Consider the following 14344-nt stretch of genomic DNA (forward strand, 5'->3'; position numbering starts at 1 on the left):
GGCACTATATTATCCTCAAAGTGGGTAAAGAAGGTGTTTAGTTTGTCTGGAAGCATGACGTCGGTATTCGTGATGTGGCTGTTTTTGTTTTTGTAGTCTGTAATTTCCTATAGACCCTGCCACATACGTCTCGTGTCTGAGCTGTTGAATTGCGACTCCACCTTGTCCCTGTACCGGCATTTCACTTGTTTGATTGCCTTGCGGAGGGAAAAACGACACTGTTTATATTCAGCCATATTTCCAGACCTCTTGCCATGGTTAAATGCGATGGTTCGCACTTTCAGTTTTGTGTGAATGCCGCCATCCCTCCATGGTTTCTGGTTAGGGTAGGTTTTAATAGTCACAGTGGGTACGACATAGGGCCTTTGCGTGGTAGGCACAAATAATCAAACTTCTCATCAGGTCTTGCTGGACTGATACCCAGCCTAATGTTRGTTATATTATCTCTGAAATATGCCGCAAACTCATAACATTTAGATTTGGAGGAAAGTTCACATAGGTTTGAGGGGGTAGGATTTATCAGGCCATCAGTGGTAGAGAAGGGTACTCTCAAATTATTCTGGATCGTAGTGATCAAGTTAGAAAAATTTGCCCATCTGACATTTTAATTGCCTTGTTATATATGTCAAGTTGATCTCTCAGAATATCCTAATGGACCTGCAGTTTTGACKTTCTCCACTTCCGCTCTGCCTTTCTGCATTTCTCTTTAATTGATTTGTTTCCTTGTTCATCCAAGTTTGAATGTGACCTTTATCAACTTTACTGGAGCATTGGCATCAATGGTTGCCCTTAATTTGCTATTAAAGTTATCAACTAAATCATCACAAGAGGAAGGCAGAATTGGTGATGGAGAATTGTTCATACACTCAATCAAATCTGAAGAAACTTCAGAGGTAAGATAGCGTTTCTTAATAATGCGGTAGTCAAAAATACACAGTGGTGATCAGATAAAGCAACATCAACAATAGAGGATATGTGAATAGAAAGCCCCTTGGTAATAATCAGATACAATGTATGACGGTGGTTATAAGTGGGCCCAGTAACATGTTGGTTAAAGTCCATAGAGCTCAAAAGATTCATGAATTCAATGGCCTTGGAGTCAGTCTCTTTGTCAACGTGAATATAAAATTAGCCTAAAACAATGATTTTATCATAGTTCTCAAAGACAATAGAGAATTGTTCAGATAAATCAGGAAAGAAAGTGGGGCAGTGCTGGTGACCTATACAGGGTTATGGTCAGAACTGGTAGCTGACATTTAAACAGTATAGCATGATTCTCAAAAGACCCAAAGTCACCAAAAGAAAAAATAACCTTACAGCTGAGAGCATTAGTAAAAATAGAGGCCTTTTCCACTTTTCTGATAGAGTATGGAAAGCTGTAGTCCGAAGGGAAGGCTTCAATAAGAGCAGCACTACAGTCTGATGACAGTAATCAACTTTGCGCTCAGTAATGAGGTCATTCGCGAGAAAAGGTTTATTAGGGATTGCTTTAACATTTAAAAGTGCGATATTCAATGAGTGTGGGCCACTCTGCCCCTCGGGCATCTGCCTCGAGGTAACCAATGGAATAACAACCAAATGATTAACGTAACAACCATGTTTTCTGACTGTCTCCAATCTAACAGAATGACTTGTATGAACTCACTAGAACGCGGAGTTAAAGGAACATAAATTAGGTTTCTCACAATAACCATAGTGCCATTTCTACAGGAGTTGATATGCTTTCCAAGTCCTCTGTCGCTTATTCTGACAGGGAGGACTGGAGCACTACCAGACCCTGTCTGTCAGTCTCTAAAACAGTTTGATGTGCCTGGACTGGAGCACTACCAACCCTGTCTGTCAGTCTCTAAAACAGTTGATGTTTGCGGGACTGGAGCACTACCAGACCTGTCTGTCAGTCCTAAAACAGTTGTGATGTTGCTGGGACTGAGCACTACCAGACCCTGTCTGTCAGTCTCTAAAACAGTTTGAGTGTTGGCTGGGACTGGAGCACTACCAGACCCCTGTTATGTCAGTCTCAAAACAGTTTTGATGTTGCTGGGACTGACAGCACTACAGACCCTGTCCGTCAGTCTCTAAAACAGTTTGATGTTGTTGGGACTGGAGCACTACCAGACCTGTCCGTCCTTCTCTAAAGACAGGCTTTGATGTTGCTTGGACTGGGAACTACAGACCCTGTTGTCAGTCTCTAAAACGTTTGATGTTGCTGGACTGCTACCAGACCATGTATGTCAGTCTCTAAAACAGTTTATGTTGCTGGACTGGAGCACTACAGACCCTGTCCGTCAGTCTCTAAAAACAGTTTGATGTTGCTGGACTGGAGCACTACCAGACCCTGTCTGTTCAGTCTCTAAAACAGTTTGATGTTGCTGGGACTGGAGCACTACCAGACCCTGTCTGTCAGTCTCTAAAACAGTTTGATGTTGTTGCGGGACTGGAGAACTACCAGACCCTGTCTGTCAGTCTCTAAAACAGTTTGATGTTGCTGGGACTGGAGATCAACCAGACCCTGTCCTTCAGTCTCTAAAACAGTTTGATGTTGCTGGGACTGGGAGCACTGACCAGACCCTGTCTGTCAGTCTCTAAAAACAGGTTGATGTTCTGGACTGGAGCACTACCAGACCCGTCTGCACGTCTCTAAAACAGTTTGATGGTTGCTGGGACTGGAGCACTACCAGGACCCTGTCTGTCAGTCTCTAAAACAGTTTGATGTTGCTGGGACTGGAGCACTACCAGACCCTGTCTGTCAGTCTCTAAAACAGTTTGACGTTGCTGGAAATAATCCTGGAACCCCTTCGGTCAGGGTGAATCCTGTCTCTTTTAAAAAGTGCTGGTTGCTCCCACAGTAAGTCAAAGTTGTCACGTCACAAAAAGACACATTCCTGTCGTTGCAAAGTTTCTTCAGGTACTCGTTCAGGGCAAAGAGTCGGCTAAAATGTAAAGCTGTTTGATAGCTGGATCGAATCTTCTCGGATAGATGAAGGGTGGCCAGACTGCCTCCCCATTCTTATTAAAACTAGCATCACAAGAGATAACCTTTTCTTTGAGCGCACCTGTTTATAATGCATTATGAATTAATTCATAGGGCCTTAAGGTCTTTCATACCACTATCGTAAGACTTGCTATAATCGTTCATAATGGCTTCTTTTAGCTGCTTTTATGAATTCCTTATAGCATTTTAATCGCTCTTTTTCGTTTTCCATTTCAAACACGCCCCTAGTAAAAGGTGTTYGATAGGCTTGACCCCTGTGACAGACCATTAAAATAAATGTTAATCCAGCGCAGACAAGATTTACAGTTCTTTGTTCCGCTGTTGTAGGCTGACACTCTTCGGTGGTAGTTAGCCCAACGGCTAAGGACCTGTGGCCAAAAGGTGGCCGTTTCGAATCCCAGGCCGGGTGCTGGACAAGGGGCGGAATTGATCTGGCAACTGGAGGGCTGCTGGGTTTATATCCTCAAGACATTCCCATATTGGGCCYTTGAGCAAGGYGCTTAACCCCACAACATGCTCTCCATTCAGGGGTGCTGCACTGCAGCTTTACCCTGTGCTCGTCTCAACTGTATGTGTGACGTGTGCTGCCTGGAGGGGTGAGAACGRAGCAGAAGACACATTTCTGTTGTTCTCTGTAACTAATGGACAATAAATATGTATTGTATTGTTGTTGTATTGTTCCTGTGTGTAGTTTCTGTGGTTCCTATTGGCTGACACTCTTCTCTGTGTTTTCAGTCAGTGGTTCAGTGTGCTCAGCCAGGTGCACACCTCCACAGAGCAAGAGATCAGGGAGATGCACGACGAACAAGCCAACCCCCAGAAYGCAGTGGTGAGTACTACAGGAAGCAGAGGAGGATGATGGGCAATAGAGTTCAATACAGGAGCTTTGGTTATACAGTATGTAAAGGGAAAGCTGGGTATACAGAATGCTGGGAAACATTGTGAGCAGATGGGGGGATGGTTTTTGGGGGATGGCGTCTGATTCAGAACAGGTAWTTATTACGATCCCCAAATAGCTGTTGCTGAGGCAGTGGCTACTTTTCCTGGGGGGGGGGTCTGTGTGTGTGTGTACGTGTGCGTGTATTTGTGCGTGTGTGTGTGGATGTGGGGAAATAATGAGAGCCTAGGGAGTTGGAAGAAGGTCAAACTCACATCAGACCCCCAGTCACACTGAACCGTATCTTTTGTGTAAAGTGACTTTGTGCTCTGACTGKTAGTTGAAGGACATCTATTCTCTCTCTTATAAAGGCTTTCTCTCTCTCCTCAGGGAACCCTCGATGTTGGCTTGATCGATTCAGTCTGCGCGTCAGACAACCCTGAACGGTAAGATTCACGTTACACCAACAGTGGGGTCCAAAATGATGGACACCCTTGATAAAGATGAAGAAAAATGACTGTATAAAATAAATAGTTCAAATACTGAGCTACATTGTATAAAAAAATKGAAATTATATTATTTTATACTGAAACAATTGCTCAGAGAARGAGATTTGTTGAACAAGTAGTACTTTTTTTCTCAAAAAGATAGGGGTCGAAATTATTGACACCCCAGTTTGCAATACCTCACCTTGCGAGGATTAAAAAAAAAAAAAGCTTCAAACTTTGCACCCATTAAAACGTAGAAATGGTTMAATCCCCATGGATTGAGGAGGAATTGAAAAATTATATGGTTGAAAGGGATGAGGCAAAAGGAATGACAAATAAGTCTGGCTGCCAACTGATTGGCAAACGCACTGCAAATTGAGAAATCATTTGACTAAACTGAATAAAAAGAAGAAGAAGCTATACTATGAAACAAAGATAAATTATATAAAGAATAATAGTAAAAAGCTTTGGAGCACCTTAAATGACATTTTGGGCAAAAAGGCAATCTCGGCTCCATCATTCATTGAACCAGTTGGCTCATTCATCACAAAACCGACTGATATTGTAAATGACTTGAATGATTTTTTWAATTGGCAAGATTAGCAAAYTTAGGCGTGACATGCCAGCAACAAACGCTGACATTACACATCCAAGTATAACTGATCGAATAATGAAAGACAAGCATTGTAGTTTTGAATTCTGTAAAGTGAGTGTGGAAGAARTGAAAAACTTATTGTTGTCTAATCAACAATGACAAACCACCGGGGTCTGACAACTTGGATGGAAAATTACTGAGGATAATAGTGGACGAAATTGTCACTCCTATTGGCCATATCTTCAATTTGAGCTTACTAGAAAGTGTGCCCCCTCAGGCCTGGAGGGAAGCTAAATTTAATTCCTCTATCCAAGAATAGTAAAGCCCCCTTTACTGGCTCAAATAGCCGACCAATCAGCCTGTTACCAACCTTTAGTAAACTTTTGAAAAATGTGTTTGACCAGATACAATGCTATTTTACAGTAAACAAATTGACAACAGACTTTTAGCACGCTTATAGGGAAGGACATTCAACATACACACCACTTAGATAAATAACTGATTATTGGCTGAGAGAAATTGATGATAAAAGGTTGTGGGGGCTGTTTTGTTAGACTTCACTGTGGCTTTTGACATTATCGATCATAGTCTGCTGCTGGAAAAACGTATGTGTTATGGCTTTACACCCCCTGCTATATTATGGATAAAGAGTTACCTGTCTAACAGAACACAGAGGGTGTTAGGGTCTATGTATGCTGATGACTCAACACTATACACGTCAGCTACTACATCGAGTGAAATCACTGCAACACTTAACAAAGAGCTGCAGTTAGTTTCAGAATGGGTTTCAAAGAATAAATTAGTCCTAAATATTTCACTTAATCCTAAACCTCAACTAAGTCTTGCAATAAATACTGTTGAAATTAACCAAGTTGAGGTGACTGGATTGTACCTTGTCATGGTCAAAACATGTTGATATAACAGTAGCTAAGATGGGGAGAAGTCTTCCATCATAAAGCGATGCTCTTCCTTTTTAACAGCACTATCAACAAGGCAGGTCCTACGTCTTACCTGTACTACTGTTCAGTCGTGTGGTCAGGTGCCACAAAGAGGGACTTTGAAAAATGAATTGTCTCAGAACAGGGCAGCACGGCTGGCCCTTAAATGTACACGGAGAGCTAACATTAATAATATGCATGTCAATCTCTCGTGGCTCAATGTGGAGGAGAGACTGACTTCATCACTACTTGTTTTTGTACGAAGTGTTGACATGCTGAATGCATCGAGGTGTCTGTTTGAAACTACTAGCTCGGACACCCATGCATACCCCACAAGACATGCCACCAAAGGTCTCTTCATAGTCCCCAAGTCCAGAACAGACTATGGGGGGCACATAGTACTACATAGAGCCATGGCTACATTGAACTCTATTCCACATCAGGTAACTGATGCAAGCAGTAAAATCTGATTTAAAAAGCAGATAAAAATACACCTTATGGAACCGCGGGGACTGTGAAGCGACACACACACAGGCACAGGCACAGACACACGCTTACACATACACATGATAAGACACGCACTCTACACACACTGTATGTGATAGTAGAGTAGTGGCCTGAAGGGAGCACACTTAATGTGTTGTGAAAAGTGTTATGAAATGTAATGTCATGTAATATTTGTTATTGTCTAAAACGGTCTTAATGTTGCTGGACCTCAGGAAGAGTAACTGGCTCGGCAGCAGCTAATGAGGATCCTTAATAAATACAAATACAAAGACACATTCAAATATACATAGTTGAACTAAATCTACAACTTCACTCCTCTTCCTTCCCAGGACCAACTCCTTTGTGATGATCACAGCTAACAGGGTGTTACACTGCAATGCCGACACCCCTGAAGAGATGCACCACTGGATAACGTTGCTGCAACGTTCCAAAGGAGACACGCGGGTGGAAGGGCAGGAGTTCATCATCAGAGGTCAGACCTTGTTACGTGACATTAAACGCCAGAGGTCTGACATTATATCATGATATTATGTTACAGCGTATCTGACCAGATCGTTATATTATATTATGCCACAACTTTAGGGATACATTTCAGTTGATATTTGATTTTGATTGAGTTGTAAAACGGTGCAAATATCTGCCTCGTTAGGCTGGCTCCACAAGGAGATGAAGAACAGCAGCAGAGCCTCTCTGAAGCTGAAGAAGCGCTGGTTCCTGCTTACCCACAACTCCCTGGACTACTATAAAAGCTCGGAGCGCAACACCCTCAAGCTGGGCACCCTGGTGCTCAATAGCCTGTGCTCAGTGGTGCAGCCTGACGAGAAGGTCTTCAAGGAGACAGGTAAGAACTGGATTAGCCACATATACCTTTTTCATGCTACTGAGCTGAGCCGAGCTGTATTGTACTTTGCTGGCTTGATAACACACCCAGGTGATACCCTTTTCACACTACTGAGCTGAGCCGAGTCAAGCCAAGCTGCGCTGTGCTGGCTTAGTTACGCATTTCATCATAGTTGTGCGAACCTCGCTTGAAAGGACTATGTGAAAACAGAATATCCGAGGCAGGACAGTACGATTCGTGTAAGAATGAGTGAAAGATAGCTTAATAAAACTGATCAGGGATGGGTGGGAGGTAACACAATGTGAGAGGAGGGTAACCGTTGACCAATTTGTTTTACACGGGTTTGTCTTCTTGGTCTTGATATTTTAAGCTTTGATGTTGGTAAGGGAAGATGGTACGGATGTTAAGACGAAAGTGGGATGGATGTTTTCTGGGAAATAAACCATATAAAGAATACATATCTAATTCAGTACAGCAATATAAGGAATAAGTAGATACTCAAGAACAAATGCCTATATAAGAGGATACGGCTAGGCTATGGCTAACAAACTAGGCAATGGTAAGTAAAACGCTGGTTTCCTGTTTTACCCGATAATAAATTGCACACACCTGGTGTCCCATGTCTAGATCAGTCCCTGATTATAGGGGGACAATGAGAAATGCAGTGGAACTGGCTTTGAGGTCCAGAGTTGAGTTTGAGGGCTCTGAACCTGATCAGATACATATGTAAAAGGAAAGAGGACACACTTAATCAATTGCGCATCAAAGGAGAAACAGGAAATAAACTTCAGGTATGTAAGGAAGGAATCTAACCAAAACACTTCTCCAAACACTTCGCTCAGTCCATGAGGTAGCCACACTGATCAGGATGTAGATGTGCTGAGGGAGGAAGTCCCGTCCCTGCAGTGCCTTTTTCTTCTGGCTTGTGTTTTATTTTATTTTGTATTACAAATGCTTGGAGAGTCTGGAAGTGGGTGGGAAATTTTCCAAAATTTTCCAAAACACATTCATAAATGGCAAAAAAAGACATAAAAAACAACATAAAAAACAAGGTTTTGAAGTGTTTGTCCTTTAGCTAGGAGACACAAGAATGCTCGTATTTAGTTTTTTGTTATTTTTACACATTTGACCACTTTTTTGGTAAGCACAAAACTGCCTTCGTACATTTTCACAGACCTAAAAAGTGGTCTCCTGGTGTGGTTTAAGCATTGTTGTGGACTTCCAATGTTGCTGTGTGATTGAGAGCAAAAAACTGAAAAAAAATGAAAACATTTGTAAAATAGAAACTTAGAAAAACAAAACTGAGAACTGAATTTGGGGAAAAACTAAACAAATATTTTTTTTATAACGAAAACAGATTTATGTAAATGTATAGTCTACGTACAATCAGGAGATCATACTTAAGATACCCTTACTTCATTTTTCTGTTTAACTAAAAATCATATTTTTTTCTGTTTTAATAAAATACAAAGACAGGTTTAATGTTAAAAATGATTCATGTTGATCTTACTTAGAAAATAGTCCTGCTCATATAGCCCTGGATCTAGATGATATCCAAAACAACTGAGACTGAATTCATAAATTTTCAGTAAATATAATTGTAATTTTAAATCCTCCACTCTTTTCGTTTCCCAGGTTACTGGAACGTCACAGTTTACGGCCGGAAGCACTCGTACCGTCTCTACACCAAGCTCCTGAACGAGTCCACGCGCTGGGCCAGCGCCATGCAGAACGTCATCGACACCAAGGCCCCCATCAACACCCCCACCCAGAAGCTCATCCAAGACATCAAGGTTTTTCAATCATTTTGAAATAAAAGTTCATGAAAAAACTAAGTCACTCTGGAAACATGACAGCCATGATTATGTGTATTTAAATAATAGTGATAGATTTATTTGCGAGAAATAATTAGATTGAATCGTCCTTTACTCCTCTCCGATGTGATTCTCATGTCATTCTGTATCCATAGGAGAACTGTCTGAACTCTGAGGTGGTGGAGCAAATCTATAAGAGGAACCCCATCCTGCGCTACAGTCACCACCCGCTCCACTCGCCACTGCTGCCCCTGCCCTACGGAGACATCCACATCAGCTGTAAGATCGCATGCTCCTTTCATTATGCACCCGCTCCCTCCCTCAACAACATCACCAACTGATAGCAACCTCCTCTCCTCACACACACACACACACACCACACACACACACACACACACAACACACACCACACACACACACACACACACACACACACACACACACACACACACACACACACACACACACACACACACACACACACACACACACACACACACACACTTTTTTATTTCTCTCTCTCTCGCTCTCTCTCTCACTTTTCACCAACTGACCAGTAACCTCTTCCCTCTCCCCTCTCCCCTAAACAGCGTTGAAAAACTAGGGCCACACACAAACACACACACACACACTATAAGTACATTAGACAGGTCCTGTTTTGAAAATATTGAGTTAATATCTATAATCGTCCCTTACCTACCCCTTTTCCCCTCTGCAGCCCTGAGGAACAAGGGCTACACGACGCTCCAGGACGAGGCGCTCAAGATGTTCAACTCGCTGCAGCACCTGGAGGGTGTTACCGACCCCGTGACCATCATCCAGGGTGTGCTGCAGACGGGCCAGGAGCTGAGGCCCCTGAGGGATGAGCTCTACTGCCAGCTGGTCAAGCAGACCACTCGCCCCCCACAGCCCTGCAGCCCTGGGAACCTGTGCAGCTGGAGGATCCTGGCATGCATGTGCTGCACGTTCATGCCATCGCGCGGAATCCTCAAGTACCTCAAGTTCCACTTCAAGAGGTGAGAGGGCCCAGTGTTGTAGCAAATATGAGATTTGGTCCGTCTTGATTTTTGTTGAACGACACATAAGAAGGATCAGAGTGTTGTGGGCCACACATGCTGGGTATTTTCGATAGCTGGTTGTAAAACACTTTGCATAAAACCATCTGCTAAATGAGTAGTGGCACTTTATATGAAGGGGGTAACACCTTATTGGAACACGTCATAACACCTTTATGAGTGTTGCAATATTATTCATAACACCTTTATGAGTGTTGCAATATTATTCATAACACCTTTATGGGTGTTGCAATATTATTCATAACACCTTTATGAGTGTTGCAATACTATTCATAACACCTTTATGAGTATTGCAATACTATTCATAACACCCGTCATAACACATTTATTTATCATCAATCATAAAACATTTTTAAATAAAAGTCCCTTCGAATAGTTCTTTAGTCATCAGTATAACGGAAATTCATGTTTTTACAGTCACMGTACCCAACCTCCTGACACACTATTTACGCACCAGTCTGAGTGCACCGGCTATGTTATGTATACCCCCTTCATATAAAGTGTTACCAAATGACCACGTCACATTCATAGACGTAAAATATGGTGTTAGCTAGCAGGTCATGGAGAATTCACATCTGGTGAAGYGCATCCTGAAATGTTATTTCCAGGTCATGAAAGTAAAGCTTCATTAGTAWCGCAGAGCCTTAAAACTCAACAAARGCACCAGCATAACAGGGCTCCCCCTCTGTTTCTCCTCCAGGACTCGGGAGCTCTTCCCGGGCATGGAGATAGAACGCTACGCCTCATTCGGCCTGGATTCCCTGAAGAAGACGCGTGGCCGGGAGTACGTACCCTCCCAGGAGGAGATCCGGGCAGTGGTGGCGCGCCAGGATATGACCACCACGGTGCACTGCCATGGCGGAGGCTCCTGCAAAATCACCATCAACTCTCACACCACCGCCGGAGAGGTGAGAGCCGGGGAGGGAAACAAGTTGGGAGTTTAGGGTGGCGGTGATCCAAAGGCAATGTTAATGGGTAACGGACTGCAATAACCTTAAACAAAATCAAAMCATATCTGTCTACAGTGTGCTGTGTACGGGAGGTAAGTGAGCTGAAGATAACCACCGTAAAATGCAAAGTTTACTTTTTTGTCCCATTTTTGTTACTTTGACTCATTTGTTTTATTGCTTACTTCACAGTTGATAACTGTGTGTGTGTGTCCCCCAGGTGGTGGAGAAGCTAATACGGGGCTTGGCCATGGAGGACAGCAGGAACATGTTTGCCCTGTTTGAGCACAATGACACCACTGACAAAGCCATTGAGAGCCGCACAGTGGTGGCTGACGTCCTTGCCAAGTTTGAAAAGTACGTTTGTGTGATAAAGTGTGTGTGTGTCAGTGACGTGCGGTGGCTGAGTAGGCACACGCTATTATCAAAGCCAGATTTACTCAATAATAAACCTTGATGAAGCCCAAGTTGACCATACGACAGATAGCTCGAACAAATAAATCTACATTGAAATAAAAGGCCGAAATCAAAAATATGACATACTTTATCAAGGTAAATAAAGCAAACTCGACCAAACAATGGCGAAAATGAGAAAAGTAAGCTACAAAGGAAGATATTTTATACCGGTAGCTGAGGATTCAGCACTGATGATTGGATAGCGCTGGGGCAGGTTAACTCTGTGGTGCTCAATGGACAGCATCTTTGTCACGCCGGCTATAATTCTTTCCGCTTGTGGACAAGCCAGGAGACGGTTTGTGGGCACAGGTCATTTCACACACACTGATTACGTTTTACAAGTTTGAATACACCAATAAACCGTTATTCTCATGTTCATTCAACAGTAGCCTAACCCGCAAATTGCAAAAGAAAATGCATTTAGTCCTACCTTTACTTGTAAATTAGGTCCATTCGTCTGTCCTTACATCACTGACTGCTTCAATCAAATCCTTCTGTATTCTGTTTGATATAGTCCTTGATATAGACACCCAAGTGTCTGCGTTCATCATTACCCCAAAATACTAACTTTTGTTTCCCTAAACATGTTGCTCTCTCTAATAAGGTCCTTCTTCAAAATCTCACGGTTTGCCTTTATGCTACCTTGGATTGTGCATGGTGACATGTTGTTTTTCGCTGCTCATTTAACGGCAGATCGATCCGTGATCTGATGTTAGATGTGCGATGCAGATTCTTCGTGTTTGATGAGGTCATCAGGTTGTTGAGGTCGCAGTAGCAGCCTTCTGTTGTACCCTGTTGAAAAGCTGAAACAGCAGAGGCAGCTATAGGTAGCGCAGCCATTCAGCCAGTCTTTTTGTTCACACCACTCTCGTTTAAATGATCAGATGATTTTCTGTCCTTTCCTCTGATACCACTTCCCTGTTATGACGTAGCCTACACCAACTTGGAATTTCTTTTAGGTGCTGTATAGTGTCCATTTTGTCCGGTTGTTTTTGCTCACTGGCTAGCTTTTAGACACGCCCAAATAATGTTTAAGCTTTAAAGACAATACGAATGCGCAACATATGAACTCTGCTCAATGCAACAGGTGAAGCTAGTATAAACAGCAAGGCCTATGCATTGAGTGGAGTAAGGAAGGGCTGCGCATGTCAACGATTTGACTAGATGGGAAGGTAGGAACAGATCAACGAGAGATTTAGATGTAGAAAAAAAAAAAAAAACATTGAGAAAAAAAATTAGATAACCAAAAGAGATGGCAATTATTTTTTTATTTTTTCTTTCATTTAACACCTATTTTATTAGCCTACCCTGACTGCCCTTAACTGGTGTGAGAATGTGTGTGTGTGTGAGTCTGTGAACAGTACTAGTAACACTCACTCATCTTTTCCAGGCTCTCTGCAAGTCAAGATGAGACCCAGACAGGCTGGAAGTTTTATTTTAAGCTTTACTGCTTCTTAGACACAGATAATGTACCCAAGGACTGTGTCGAGTTTGCCTTCATGTTTGAGCAGGTATGAACCAGCGAAAAAAAACATCCATCCACACTGTTTCTGTCTGTCGGTCGGTCTACAGACTTTCAATTATCAAGATCCGTACTTGTTGTGTTGGCTGTGTGTCTGCCAGTCTAAACGTTAATCCGATGATAACAGCTTGTCAAAGACAATCTCTTTCACTTTCCCCCCCTCTTTTTCCTCTTTCCTCCTCTCTCTTTCTCTTGTCCTCCTCCAGGCCCATGAGGCGGTGATCAGAGGCCATTACCCAGCCCCGGAGGAGACCCTCCAGTTCCTGGCTGCCCTGAGACTACAATACCTCCTCGGAGACTACAACCCCCAAGCTACCGTGCCCGAAATGTCTCAGGTGTTCCCTATGACTCGGTTGCGTGCCCGCGTCCAAAATTCCGCCAAGACTTTCTCCCCGGCCACTGGTTTGGGCATGGGGTCAGTGGTGGACCGTTCCGATGGAACCTCGGAGAAGAARCGCTCCAGCTTCCTGGAGGGAACGCTAAGGCGTAGTTTCAGGAGCGGCTCAATGAGCCGCCAGAAGTTGGAGGAGGAGAACACGCTCGAGGCCTGGATGAGGGAAGAGATAGCGGCAGCACGAACCAGCCTGGTGGACAAGTGGAAGAAGCTGCAGGGGATGAACCAGGAGCTGGCCATGGTGAAGTACATGGCACTGGTCAAAGAGTGGCCCGGCTACGGATCCACGCTCTTCGAAGTGGAGGTGAGTGGCCCTTACCAAATAGTGGTTTACATTTCAATTTTAGCACAGGGTTTCTTAAGCCGTTTCGTCTGGGACCCTCAGTCATTTTTGGTTCTACTCTACCACTATCACACCTAGTGTTCATTAGGGCACGCAATGGAAAATTTTAAATTAAAAAAAATCCGGAAAACTAATTGATTTGTATTTCCCTGTTGATTCAGTCCGTTTTCTTACATTTAGTCCCTTGTGATCACAATCCTGATGCAAGGGCTTGATGAGGATGCATAGTGTTGGATTGAAACCAAAAAATAACGCCCAGATCCGGACCGAAATGGAAAACTCTATAAGTGAATCTATCACCATCGTTGACCCATTTCTCCTACTCAAACCATGTCTCCTTCTTGTCTCCTTTCCTAGTCCTGTGACGTGGCCTTCCCAGTGGAGCTGTGGCTGGGGGTGAGCAGGGAGGCCATCTCGGTGTATAAGCGTGGCGAACCCTGGCCSCTGGAGGTCTTCCCCTATGAGCTCATCCTTTCTTTTGGGGCCCCACTGCCAAATGCCTACAAAATAGCCGTGGAGGGCCGCGAACTGCTCTTCGAGACCAGTCTGGTATG

The 14344-nt window shown here is 43.4% G+C and overlaps 1 protein-coding gene and 1 long non-coding RNA gene across 2 annotated transcripts in view; one reads left to right on the forward strand and one right to left on the reverse strand.

Annotated features, from left to right (window-relative positions):
• The window catches only part of myo10 (myosin X), a 273035-nt gene that overhangs the window by 254928 nt on the left and 3763 nt on the right, over nucleotides 1–14344 (forward strand). The window contains 12 exon segments of the mRNA XM_070436603.1: nucleotides 3728–3821; nucleotides 4260–4315; nucleotides 6727–6869; nucleotides 7047–7238; nucleotides 8874–9031; nucleotides 9208–9331; nucleotides 9771–10068; nucleotides 10829–11036; nucleotides 11296–11432; nucleotides 12922–13042; nucleotides 13260–13751; nucleotides 14148–14339. Of these exon segments, the coding sequence (XP_070292704.1) occupies nucleotides 3728–3821; nucleotides 4260–4315; nucleotides 6727–6869; nucleotides 7047–7238; nucleotides 8874–9031; nucleotides 9208–9331; nucleotides 9771–10068; nucleotides 10829–11036; nucleotides 11296–11432; nucleotides 12922–13042; nucleotides 13260–13751; nucleotides 14148–14339 (2215 nt within the window).
• The window catches only part of LOC139023444 (uncharacterized), a 295267-nt gene continuing 293242 nt past the window's right edge, over nucleotides 12320–14344 (reverse strand). The window contains exon 3 of the long non-coding RNA XR_011474566.1: nucleotides 12320–12398. This is a non-coding gene — a long non-coding RNA (uncharacterized lncRNA). The remainder of the gene's footprint in view (nucleotides 12399–14344) is intronic.

Source organism: Salvelinus sp. IW2-2015, linkage group LG32 (assembly GCF_002910315.2).
Source record: "Salvelinus sp. IW2-2015 linkage group LG32, ASM291031v2, whole genome shotgun sequence".
Classification (NCBI taxonomy): domain Eukaryota; kingdom Metazoa; phylum Chordata; class Actinopteri; order Salmoniformes; family Salmonidae; genus Salvelinus; species Salvelinus sp. IW2-2015.